General features: G+C 45.5%; 1 protein-coding gene across 4 annotated transcripts in view; it reads left to right on the forward strand.

The window, feature by feature from the left end:
• The window catches only part of LOC125447831 (uncharacterized), a 145,231-nt gene that overhangs the window by 33,233 nt on the left and 98,429 nt on the right, over nucleotides 1-13,569 (forward strand). For all 4 annotated transcript variants that reach the window (XM_048522601.2, XM_048522602.2, XM_048522603.2 and 1 more), the window contains exons 9-10: nucleotides 695-1,125; nucleotides 1,919-2,066. In XM_048522601.2, coding sequence (XP_048378558.2) covers nucleotides 695-1,125; nucleotides 1,919-2,066 — 579 coding nt within the window. The remainder of the gene's footprint in view (nucleotides 1-694; nucleotides 1,126-1,918; nucleotides 2,067-13,569) is intronic.

Consider the following 13,569-nt stretch of genomic DNA (forward strand, 5'->3'; position numbering starts at 1 on the left):
GCATCTGCAGTTCCCATTATCACATCACCAACATATAGAACCAACCACTTTCACAGGCCATTGGCTGCCTTGTATATACTGTAGTCATTGGTTGAAGAGTAACTCTCAAGGCCTGGATAATTATTTCATGTTTGTATCAGATTTCAGAACCTTTATTCATTTAGTGTAGAGGCTAATGTAAGCTGTAATTTTTTTTTTGGCAGTACAGACTGAATGTACTAAAAAACATATTCTGTACTCTGATTCTGTGATTTTAATGTTTGTTCTAGATTTTTTTTTCCTTTCTTCCTTCATGGGATGAGAGTGCTGGCCAGGCAGCATTTATTGCTCATCCCTAATTGCCCAGAGGGCAGTTAAGTCAATCACATTGCTTTGGTCTGGAGTCACATGTAGCCCCGACCAGGTAAGGATGTTTCCTTCCCTAAAGGACGTTAGTGAACCAGATGGATTTTTTCCTGACAATTGGCAATGGATTTATGGTCGTCATTAGATTCTTAATTCCAGATATTTATTGAGTTCACATTCCACCATCTGCCATTGCAGCATTTGAACATGGATGTCCAGAACATTATCTGGGTTTCTGCTTTAGCTGTCCAGCGATAATACCACTAGCCCGTTTCCTCTCCATCTGCTATCATTTTTCTGCTACCTGATATTTTCCTTTTTGATATATAATTTTTTTCCCCCTCCTCAGATAATAAGAATGCTGAGAAGTTGGAACCAGGAAATCTCCAAATTGAGTCTACATCCCAAGCCACACTAGATTCATCCTTAGTAATGGAGCATCCATCAACAACAAACCGATCAACTGCTTCAAAGGTTGTTGAAGTCATCTCCTACTGTAATTGGAATGAAAGTCGTGTTAAGGTTATTAAGTTAATTGCTGAATGTGCTATGGCCAATAAACTTCCCTTGATACAGCGATTGGACAAATACAAGATTAATTTGGAAAAAAGTGATGGAACTTTATTTCCACCTAAGAGGAGGATCGATGTGAGAGCAACCATCCAAAATGTCTCAGATTCAGAACATGGATTTATTAGGCCCCTGGTGCAGAATATGGTGATTGAAGCTGTGGCTGGCAATTCTGCCTTCAAAACAAAGCTGAATCACTTAATATCCAAGGTGAGAGCTTAATTTTTTTTATGTATCCTCCCTGCTACAATTTGTGCAAGGGGAGGGGTGGGCTTAATGCTGTGCCAACAATTTGTTCTGGTAGGTTTCCTCTTCCTGTTCTCTCAAAACAGTACACTTAGCTGCCCTATCTAAATGCGTTCAGTGTCTTCATCAAATGTTGGTGAAACTTAACTTGATCTATGCAAGGATTCTCTTTCCAGTACTCTAAGCTGGTCAGTAATTTGATGTGTGGGATATGTTGCATTTTTATTATCCGGGTTAGAATTCCTGAGCTTCGAGTTAAATGATTATGAATCTTTGTGTATTTAATAGAATTAATTTCATCAGTTGAAGTGATTTCAAGCAGCTTAGTTTGTTTGCTGCAATTGGAAATTGAGGAACTTTATTATTTTTCTTTGGAATCTCCAAATTGAGGAAATGTGGTAGTAATTGGTTATGCAATGATGATAATCAAGACCCAAGAGCATAGCGCATGCACTGACAAAGAAAACCATTTAAAATGACATGGTCTTTCTTCACCGGTGGCATAATTTACATAGTTACACAGCATTAGAAAGTTGGATCACCAAACTTGGAAAATGCATAACGAACTTTTCAGTTGAAAAAGTTAATCTGCCGCCTTATCTGCTTACTAAAGAGAATGCATTGCTTTGCTTTTCTATTTGCCCTACACTTGGAATGGAGTAAAATTGGTAGAGTGCTTGCAGAAACGTTTTTTTAACAATCTGTCATTTACTGTCTTCTGACTTCCTATTTTTTGTGTTTGTATCTCCTGCTTTAGGTCTCCAAAGATAGTTCTAAGCAAACAAGAATCGAACGGCTTAATTCTTCAGTTCATGTTGTAATGGATTTAGAGAAAAATGTCTCCTCGCCAGAAAAGTGCCCGAGTGAAATCAGTTGTACCACCAACCCATCCAACAGACCTACTGGTGAGTAAATACACTTTTTTTGATTTTGGTGTTTGGAAGAACAGTCATACGCATGAAAAGCAGACTCTTAGGTGTGACTCGTTGACGTCAACTAAGTTTCTCAAACTAAACAAGTCCCACTTGCCTGCATTTGGCCCATATCCCTCTAGATCTTTCGTAATCGTGTAATCTGTCTAAATGTCTTTTAAATGGTGAAACTGTACCTGCATCTATCACTTCCTCTGACAATTCATTCCACATGTAGACCAGCCTCATTGTGAAAAAGTTGCCCTTCAAGTCCCTTTAAAATTTCTTCCCCCTCACCTTAAAAATATGCCCTCTAATTTTGAAATCCCCTACCCTAAGGAAAAGACCTTTGCTGTTCACCTTATCTATGCCCCTCTTGATTTAATAAACCTCTATAAGGTCACCTGCTGACCTCCTATGTTCCAATCAAAAAGGTCCCAGCCTCTCTTCATAACTCCAACCCTCCAGTCCTGGCAACATCCTTCTAAATCTTTTATACACCCTTTCCAGTTTAATAATACCCTTGTTCTAGCAGGACGACCAGAACTGTACAAAGTACCACAAAAGTGGCCTCACTATCATCATGTACAACCTCAACTCCAATACTCAATGGTCTGAACAACGAAGGCAAGCTTCTAAACACCTTAACTAACCTGGCTACCTGTGAAGCAACTTTCAAATAATTGTGTTCCTGAACCCCTGTGTCTCTGTTCTACAACACTACACAGGGCCCTTCTGTTAACTGTATAAGCTTTATCCTTGCTCTTTTTTTACGAAAATGCAACACCCATATTTATCCAAATTCAACCTCCATCTTTTCACTCCTCGGTCCGTTGGCCCACCGGATCAAGCTCCTTTCATACTCTTAGATAACCTCCTTCACTGTTCACTATGCCCCTAATTTTGGTGTTGTCCACAAACATACTAACCATTCCTCCTAAATTCTCATCCAAATTGTTTATATAAATGACAAATAGTGAACGCAACACTGCTGGTCGCAGGCCTCGGGTCTGAAAAACAGCCTTTGATCACCACCCTCTGTTTTCTACTGTCAAGCCAATTTTATATCCAATTGGCAAGCTCTCCCTGGATCCCATGTGATCTAACTTTGCTAACCAGTCTACCACGCAGCACTTTGACAAAGGCTTTACAAAAGTCCATGTAGACAATTTCTTACCGCTGTGTGCACTTCAATCTTGGGGTGTCACGGTGGCTCAGTGGTTAGCACTGCTGCCTCACAGTGCCAGGGACCCGGGTTCAATTCCAGGCTCAGGTGACTGTCTGCGTGGAGTTTACATGGGGAGAATGTGCTTGCGTAGTTTCCTCTGGGTGCTCCAGTTTCCTCCCACAGTCCAAAGATGTGCAGGGTAGGTGGCTTGGCTATGCTAAATTGCCCATAGCACCTGGGGATGTTTAGGTTGGGTGGGTTAGACATGGGAAATGCAGGGATAGGGGAATGGGTCTGGGTGGGATACGCTTGGAGAGTGCAGTGTGGACTCGTTGAAACAAATGGCCTGTTTCCACACTGTAGGAAGTTTTTGATCATTCTATGATCTTCTTGGTCATGTCCTCAATAAAGGCTGATTTAAAGTTTGTGAGACATAATTTCCCATGCAGAAAGCCAAGCTGACTATCCCTTATTAGTCCTGGCCCCTCTAAATGCATGTAAATCTTATATGTTAGGATCTCCTCCAACAACTTGCTCACCGCTGATGCCAGTCTCACCTGTCTGTAGTTCCAAGCTTCTCCTTACTGATTTCTTAAATAAAGGCGCAACATTAGCCACCCTGCAGTCCTCTGGCACCTAACCCTTGGCGGTAGTTGATAAGAATGTCTCTGCTTTCTTCCCTAGCTTCCCAAAATGTCTTGGAATGCACTTGATCAGGTCCCAGAGATTTAGCCACCTTTTATATTTTCTAAGAGCTCCAACACCACCTCTTCTCTAATGTGGACTGTTCTCAAGACATCAGTATTTATTTTCCTGGGTTTCCCACCCTTTGTCTTTCTCCACAGTAAATACTTGTGCAAAATATTCATTTAGTATCTCCCGTTTTCCTGTGGTTTCACACAGGATGTTGATCATTAAGGGGCCCTATTCTCCCCCTTGAATCTTTGATCTTAAATTTGACTACATCTAACTGAGCTTTGATTTACTTGTGACATTAACAGCATATCATGCATGTTAAAGTTCAAGTAGGAGTGCAACCCAAGTGGTTTCAGGAGTTTGTGTAAGAGTAGGTTTGGTTTAAGACTCTACATGTTTCAAACATTGTTCTGAATTGAGCAGAATTTTCATGTGAAACTAAAGATTTTATTAGTACCATTATTAACATGAAATTTCAACTTGAGCAGACGGAGTTATAGTTCACTGTAACCGACCCTGTGGTTCTGGTCGAAGTTCTGCTCAGTCGATGTTCCCTCAACTAAACACAACAGAATTTTTTTCTTTGATTTGTCATTACTTTTACTCTAATATTGAACTTGGTGTGCCAGCTGCAAATATTTCCCCAAAAGTCAACAGTAGACAATTGAGAGGAAAGTCATTGATTGTGAAGTACTTTGAAATGCCTTGAGCCTGATAGATTGACTTGACTTTTTAAAATGCCGGTATTTACTGCCCACTCCTAATTCATAACAATAGGGTTGTTAGTTTGTCCATTGTATTACCAAACTAACAAGTTTGAATAACTATGCTGCATTGGCAATAACCTTTTAGTAAAAACTGAGGAATTTGCAAACTGAGCCTTTTAGAGTAAAAATGAAAGACAGTCATATTTTAGAATCAAAATAAATAATGCAGGTGGGAGCAGAAGAATGAGAGAGAACAACTCTGGAATAAGTCAGTGAGCAAATGAAGTTCAGTGTGAGAATTTGAGCTCACCCATTTTGGACCTACGAATAATGGTTGGACTATTTTCTAAATAGTGACTTGCTAGGAATCATGGATGGGGAAAAACAACTTGAAGGACCAAAATACAGAAATAATTAATTGGATAAGTACAGAAAAAGTGAACAGTGACCTTTTTTCTCAAGGATGTTGGAATGTCAAGAAGTGGAATTTATAGTCTAGTTGTACAGAACTTCGATCAGACTCCACCTGGTATAATGATGTTCAGTTCTGGCACGGCAGCTCAGGAAGGTTGGAGATAACAAGGTGTAGAGCTGAATGAACACAGCAGGCCAAGCAGCATCAGAGGAGCAGGAAAGCTGACGTTTCAGGTTTAGACCCTTCAGAAATGGGGGAAGGGATTCTGAAATAAATAGGGAGAAAAAGGGCGTGGAAAGAAGATGGAGAGAGGCAAATGTAATTCCTCTCTTCAAGAAAGGAAATAGGGAAATCCCCGGCAATTATAGACCGGTAAGTCTCACGTCTGTCGTCTGCAAGGTGTTAGAAAGGATTCTGAGGGATAAGATTTATGACCATCTGGAAGAGCATGGCTTGATCAAATACAGTCAACACGGCTTTGTGAGGGGTAGGTCATGCCTTACAAACCTTATCGAGTTTTTTGAGGATGTGACTAGAAAAGTTGATGAGGGTCGAGCTGTGGATGTGGTGTATATGGACTTCAGTAAGGCATTTGATAAGGTTCCCCATGGTAGGCTCATTCAGAAGGTCAGGAGGAATGGGATACAGGGGAACTTAGCTGCTTGGATACAGAATTGGCTGGCCAACAGAAGACAGCGAGTGGTAGTAGAAGGAAAATATTCTGCCTGGAAGTCAGTGGTGAGTGGAGTTCCACAGGGCTCTGTCCTTGGGCCTCTACTGTTTGTAATTTTTATTAATGACTTGGACGAGGGGATTGAAGGATGGGTCAGCAAGTTTGCAGACGACACAAAGGTCGGAGGTGTCGTTGACAGTGTAGAGGGCTGTTGTAGGCTGCAACGGGACATTGACAGGATGCAGAGATGGGCTGAGAGGTGGCAGATGGAGTTCAACCTGGATAAATGCGAGGTGATGCATTTTGGAAGGTCGAATTTGAAAGCTGAGTACAGGATTAAGGATAGGATTCTTGGCAGCGTGGAGGAACAGAGGGATCTTGGTGTGCAGATACATAGATCCCTTAAAATGGCCACCCAAGTGGACAGGGTTGTTAAGAAAGCATATGGTGTTTTGGCTTTCATTAACAGGGGGATTGAGTTTAAGAGTCGCGAGATCTTGTTGCAGCTCTATAAAACTTTGGTTAGACCGCACTTGGAATACTGCGTCCAGTTCTGGGCGCCCTATTATAGGAAAGATGTGGATGCTTTGGAGAGGGTTCAGAGGAGGTTTACCAGGATGCTGCCTGGACTGGAGGGCTTATCTTATGAAGAGAGGTTGACTGAGCTCGGTCTCTTTTCATTGGAGAAAAGGAGGAGGAGGAGAGGGGACCTAATTGAGGTATACAAGATAATGAGAGGCATAGATAGAGTTGATAGCCAGAGACTATTTCCCAGGGCAGAAATGGCTAGCACGAGGGGTCATAGTTTTAAGCTGGTTGGTGGAAAGTATAGAGGGGATGTCAGAGGCAGGTTCTTTACGCAGAGAGTTGTGAGAGCATGGAATGCGTTGCCAGCAGCAGTTGTGGAAGCAAGGTCATTGGGGTCATTTAAGAGACTGCTGGACATGTATATGGTCACAGAAATTTGAGGGTGCGTACATGAGGATCAATGGTCGGCACAACATTGTGGGCTGAAGGGCCTGTTCTGTGCTGTACTGTTCTATGTTCTATGTTCTATAACGAAGAAGATAGGTGGAGAGGAGACAGACAGGTCAAGGAGGCGAGGTTGGAGCAGTAAAGGTGAGTGTAGATGGGGAGTTCGGGAGGGGATAGGTCAGTCCAGGGAGGACAGACAGGTAAAGGATGTGGATTGAGGCTAGTAGGTAGGGAATGGGGGTTGGCTTGATGTGGGAGGAGTGGATAGGTGGGAGAACAGGTTAGGGAGGCAGGTACGAGCTGGGCTGGTTTTGGGATGTGGTCGGGGTAGGGGAGATCTTGAAGCTTGTGAAGTCTACATTGATATCATTGGGCTGCAGGGTTCCCAAGCGAAATAGGAGAAGCTATTCCTGCAACCTTCAGGTGGCATTATTGTGGCACTGCAGGAGGCCCAGGATGGACATGTCATCCAAGGAGTGGGACGGGGAGTTGAAATGGTGCGCAACTGGGAGGTGCAGTTGTTCGGTGCAAACTGACCGTCTGTGTTCCTCAAAGTGGTCCCCAAGCCTCCGTTTGGTTTCCCCAATGTAGAGGAGGCCACAACAGGAACAGCTGATACAGTTTACCACCTTTAGCAGATGTAGAGGTGACCATCTATTTGACGTGGAAGGTCTTCTTAGAGCCTGGGATGGGGGTGAGGCGGGAGGTGTAGGGGCAGGTGTAGCGCTTGCTCTGGTTGCAGGGAAAAGTGCCGTGGGTGGTGGGGAGTGTGGAGCGGACAAGCGAGTCATGGAGAGAGTGGTCCCTCTGGAAAGCAGATAAGGGTGAGGAAGGAAAAATGTCTGGTAGTGGGGCCAGATTGCAGATGGCGGAAGTGTTGGGGGATGATGTGTCGGATCTAGAGGTTAGTGGGGTGGTACGTGAGGGCGAGGGGAATTCAGTTTTGGTTGTTGTGGTAGGGGGTGTGAGGGATGAGTTGTGGGAAATAGGAGAGATATGGTCGAGGGCATTTTCGACCACTGTGGAAGAGAAGTTGTGGTCCTTGAAAAATGAGGACATCTGTGCTGTCCGGGAGTGGAATGCCTCACCTTGGAAGCAGATGCGGTGGAGGTGAAGGAATAGGGAATAAGTGATGGTCTTTTTGCAGGAAGGTGGGTGAGAGGAGGTATATTCTCGGTAGCTGTGGGAGTTGGTAGGCTTGAAATGGATATCGGTTTCCAGGTGGTTGCCAGAGATGGAAATAGAGGGGCCCAGGAAGGTGGGGCGGGGGGGAGGTATTGGAGATGTCCAGTTGAACTTAAGGCTGGGGTGGAAGGTGTTAGTGAAGTGGATGAACTGTTTGAGGTCCTCGTGGGAACATGAGGCAGCATTGATATAATGGAGGAAGAGGTGGGGGATAGGGCCAGTGTAGCTTTGGAAGAGGGATTGTTCCATGTATCCAACAAAGAGGCAGCCATGGCTTTGGCCCATGCTGGTACCCATGGCCACCCCCTTTGTCTGTAGGAGGTGGGAGCAATGGAAGGAGTTGTTGTTAAGGGTGAGGACGAGTTCAGCTAAGCGGGTAAGAGTGTTTGTGGAGGGGGACTGGCCGGGCCAGGAAGAAGCAGAGGTCTTTAGGCCATCTGCATGGGGAATGCAAGTATATAGGCACCAGTAAAGATGAGGTGTTGGGGACCAAGGAATCGGAAGTTTTGGAGGAGGTGGAGCGTGTGGCTGGTGTCACGGACACAGGTGGAGAGTTTCTGGACCAAAGTAGAGAAAATGGAGTCGAGGTAAGTGGATAACAAAATGTGAAGCTGGATGAACACAGCAGGCCAAGCAGCATCTCGGACCCGAAACGTCAGCTTTTGTGCTCCTGAGATGCTGCTTGGCCTGTTGTGTTCGTCCAGCTTCACACTTTGTTATCTTGGATTCTCCAGCATCTGCAGTTCACGTTATCTCGAGATAAGTGCAGAGGAGTTTGGTGGGGCAGGAGTAGGCGGAGACAATAGGTCGACCAGAGCAGTCAGGTTTGTGGATTTTGGGGAGGAGATAAAAACGAGCGGTGCAGTGTTGGGAAACGATGAGGTTGGTGGCTGTGGGTGGGAGGTCACCTGAGGTTGTGGATGGGGTCATGATCATGGAGGCGGTAGGTGGAGGCGTCAGAGAGTTGGCGCCTGTAGAGGTCGGCAGCGTAGTGGTCAGTGCGCCATACTACAACTGTGGCACCCTTGTCTGCGGGTTTTATGGTGAGGTGGGGGTTGGAGCCAAGAGCTGCACATTCTGTGGAGAAGAGATTGGAGTGAGAGAGAGGGGTGGAGAGGTTGGGGGCAATGTTGCGATGGCAGTTGGAGTTGAAGAGGTCAAGGGAGGGACGGAGGCCTTGGGGTGGTGTTCAGGAGGAGGGGGTGTCTTGGAGGCAGGTGAAGAGGTCAGTAGAGGGAGGGTTAGGCTCACGATTAAAGAAGTAAGCGTGGAGGTGGAGGCGGCGGAAAAACTTTTCAACGTCCAAGTGTGAGTTGTATTTGTCGATGTCCCCCTCCACCTACACAAAGGTGAGTCCTTTACTGAGGACAGACCATTCTCCTTCAGTGAGGGGTGTGTCTTGGGTGGAACAGTGAAGACTCAGCACGACTGGGTGCTATTGTCTCTGGAGCTGCTTGATGTGGAGGCAACAGGCAGAGTGATGGCGGGGCGGAGCAACATTGCCATAATTACCTGGTCTCCAACACCTTTTTTTACCATGGACATCCAGTATACACCTGCATTCACATTGCAGATGGCCTAAAGGCCCTCTGCTTCTTCCTGTCCCACAGCCTGACCAAATCCCCCTCCGCAAACACCCTTATCCGCTTAGCTGAACTTGTCCTCACTCTTCACAACTCCTCCTTCCATTCCTCCCACTTCCTACAGACAAAGTGGGGTGGCCGTGGGTACCCGCATGCGCCCAAGCTGTGCCTGCCTCTTTGTAGGATACGTGGAACAATCCCTCTTCCAAAGCTACACTGGCCCTATTCCCCCACCTCTTCCTCCTTATATTGATGACTGTATCGATGCCGCCTCGTGCTCCCACAAGGAGGTTGAACAGTTCATCCACTTCACTAATACCTTCCACCCCAACCTCAAGTTCACCTGGACCATCCCCGATACTTCTCTCCCATTCCTGGGTCCCTCTATTTTCATCTCTGGCAACCACGTGGAAACCAATATCCATTTCAAGCCTACCAACTCACGCGGCTATTGAGAATACACCACCTCTCATCCACCTTCCTGCAAAAAGGCCATCCCTTATTCCCAATTCCTTCACCTCCACCGCGTCTGCTCCCAAGATGAGGCATTCCACTCCCGGACATCACATGCTGTTCCTGCAACTTATCCCTCATCCCCCTCCCTGCTAGAACAACCAAAACAAAATGCCACTCTTCCCCACATACCACCTCACCAACCTCTGGATCCAACACATCATCCTCTGACAATTCTGCCATCTGCAATCTGACCCCATCACCAAAAGCAATTGTCTGTCCCCACCCTTACCTGCTGTCCAGAGGGACCACTCTCTCTGTGACTCCCTTGTCCGCTCCACACTCCCCACCAGCACCACCACACTCTGCACTTTTCCCTGCAACTGCAGGAAGTGCTACATTTGCCCCTAACACCTCACCCCCATCCCAGGCCCTAAGAAGACCTTCCACATCAAACAGATATTCACCTGCAGATCTGCTAATGTGGTATACTATATCAGCTGTTCCCATTGTGGCCTCCTCTACATTGGGGAAACCAAACAGAGGCTTGGGGACCACTGTGTGGAACACCTACGCTCAGTTTGCAGCAAACAACTACGCCTCCCAGTCGCGAACCATTTCAATTCCTCCTCCCACTCCTTGGACGACATGTCGTTCCTGGATGTAAGTTTGCTCGCTGAGCTGGAAGGTTAGTTTTCAGGCGTTTTGTAACCATATCGGTAACGTCAGTGAAGCGCTGGTGTTATGTCCCGCTTTCTAGTTGTCTGTTTAGGTTTCCTTGTGTTAGTAATGTCATTTCCCGTGTTGATGTCATTTCCTGTTCTTTTTCTCAGAGGGTGGTAGATGGGCTCAGATCAATGTGTTTGTTGATGCAGTTCCGGTTGGAATGCCATGCTTCTAGGAATTCTCGTGTGTGTCTCTGTTTGGCTTGTCCTGGGATGGATGCGTTGTCCCAATCAAAGTGGTGTCCTTCCTCATCTGTATGTAAGGATACGAGTGATAGTGGGTCATGTCGTTTTGTGGCTAGTTGATGTTCATGTATCCTGGTGGCTAGCTTTCTGCCTGTTTGTCCAATGTAGTGTTTGTCACAGTTCTTACAAGGTATTTTGTAGATGACGTTCGTTTTGCTTGTTGTCTGTATAGGGTCTGTTAAGTTCATTAGCTGCTGTTTTAGTGTGTTGGTGGGTTTGTGGGCTACCCTGATGCCAAGAGGTCCGAGTAGTCTGGCAGTCATTTCGGAAACATCTTTGATGTAGGGGAGAGTGGTTATGGTTTCTGAGCCCGTTTTGTCTGTTTGTTTGGTTTTGTTGCTGAGAAATCGGCGACTGTGTTCATAGGGTACCCGTTCTTTTTGAATACGCTGTATAGGTGATTTTCTTCTGCTGTTCGTAGTTCCTCTGTGCTGCAGTGCGTGGTGGCTCATTGGAATAATGTTCTAATGCAGCTTCGTTTGTGGGTGTTGGGATGGTTGCTCCTGTAGTTCAGTATTTGGTCCGTATGTGTTATTTTCCTGTAGACGCTGGTTGGAAGTTCCCCATTGGCTGTTCACTCTACTGTGACATCTAGGAATGGCAGCCTATTGTTTTCCTCCTCTTTTGTGAATGTTATGCCAGTGAAGGGTATTATTGATGGTCTTGAAGGTTTCCTCTGATTTGTTTTGTTCAGTGATGACAAAGGTGTCATTCACATAGCAGACCCAAAGTTTGGGCTGGATGATTGGCAGAGCTGTTTGTTAGAGTCTCTGCATTACTGCCTCCGCTAAGAACCCTGATATCGGAGATCCCATGGGTGTTCCGTTGGTTTGTCTGTAGGTTTTGTTATTGAAAGTGAAGTGGGTGGTAAGGCATAGATCCACTACCTTGATGATGTCCTTGCTGATGAGGTTGGTGATGTCTGGTGTATGTGTCTTTTGTTCTTCTAATAGTGTAGTCAGTATTTCTTTGGCCAGACGAATCAACGGAACACCCATGGGATCTCCAATATCAGGGTTCTTAGCAGAGGCAGTAATGCAGAGACTCAAACAAACGGCTCTGCCAATCATCCAAACCAAACTTTGGGTCCGCTACGTGGATGACACCTTTGTCATTACTAAACAAAACAAATTCAAGGAAACCTTACATCCAGAACCTCAACCTGAGCTACAAATCTTCTCAGAACTCGCTATGACCATCCTGGGTCTCCTGCAGTGCCACAATGATGCTACCCGAAGGTTGCAGGAACAGCATCTCCTATTTCGCTTGGGAGCCCTCCAGCCAAAGGATATCGATGTGGACTTCACAATCTTCAAAATCTCTTCTCCCCTGACCTCATCCCAAAACCAGTCCAGCTTGTACCCACCTCCTTAACCTGTCCTCCCACCTCAAGCCCCGCCCCCATCTCCTACATACTCGCCTCATCCTGACTCTTGGCCTGCCCATCCTCCCTGTACACATCTATCCCCCTCCCTAACTCCCCACCTGCACTCACCTTTCCTGGCTCCAACCCTGCCGCCTCTTCTCTCCACCTATCTTCTCCTTTTATGCATCTTCTATCTGCCTCTTCCTTTCTCCCTATTTATTTCAGAATCCCCTTCCCCTTCCCCATTTCTGAAGAAGAGTCTTGATCCAAAACGTCAGTTTTCTTGCTCCTCTGCTGCTGCTTGGCCTGCTGTGTTCATCCAGCTTTACACCTTGTTATCTCAGGAAGGTCATATTTGTTGTAGAGTTGGAGTGTACAATTGCCAAAATAGTGCTTGGTTGGGAGGAAAAAGGCGAAGCTGTTGAGGTTGGATTTTGATTCAAAATTTCAGCCATGATCTAACTGATTGGTTGAGCAGGCTCTTGGGACTAAACACACTGATTGTTCAGTTCTGAACAGTCTGAGACTCAGAATTACTGCATATATTTAATCTTTTAAACTACCACTGTACCCATTCATTCGTAGCTAATATAAAGAATCTGATGACTAAGCTCTTCTTAATTGGTCTGTCTCTTTTTGTATGCGTTTCATTTTATCTGTTTGCCTCTGTCGTTCCATGGAGGACTGGCTCATAAAAGCAAACTATATTAAAAATTCAAGAGGGAGCTTGTGGTTGAGAGAGATGGCAAGATGTTGCACAATGTTTTCTGAGCTTGGGATTAGTATGTTTTTGTGGTTGGTGGTTGTTTCTTGTCCTGTGTAAATCCATGTTTCTGGTTTTCTATCTGAATACTTCCAATCCTCTAGTTATTTGGAAGACTAGAATATCAAGGAGTTGAAATCATGCTTCAGCTATAAGAAGCCCTAGTTAGACAGGCCTCCAGTTTGAAATAGCGTACCTGAGGAGGGATATGTTTACCTTGGTGGGAGGGCAGCGTGGATTTACCAGAATAGTTTTAACTAGATTCTAATGGCCACGTATGAACAAGACTCCACAAACAAGGATTGTATTGTCTGGAACTTACATAATTAAACAAATATTTGGTGTTTTCAAAATAAGTCAGTGGAGTGAAACTGTTGCCATCAGTTGGGGCACTCTAGCAGTAATAGACACAGCCTGGATAATAAAATGTGAGGCTGGATGAACACAGCAGGCCAAGCAGCATCTCAGGAGCACAAAAGCTGACGTTTCGGGCCTAGACCCTTCATCAGAGAGGGGGATGGGGGGAGGGAACTGGAATAAAT

This window comes from Stegostoma tigrinum, chromosome 39, assembly GCF_030684315.1.
Source record: "Stegostoma tigrinum isolate sSteTig4 chromosome 39, sSteTig4.hap1, whole genome shotgun sequence".
Lineage (NCBI taxonomy): Eukaryota > Metazoa > Chordata > Chondrichthyes > Orectolobiformes > Stegostomatidae > Stegostoma > Stegostoma tigrinum.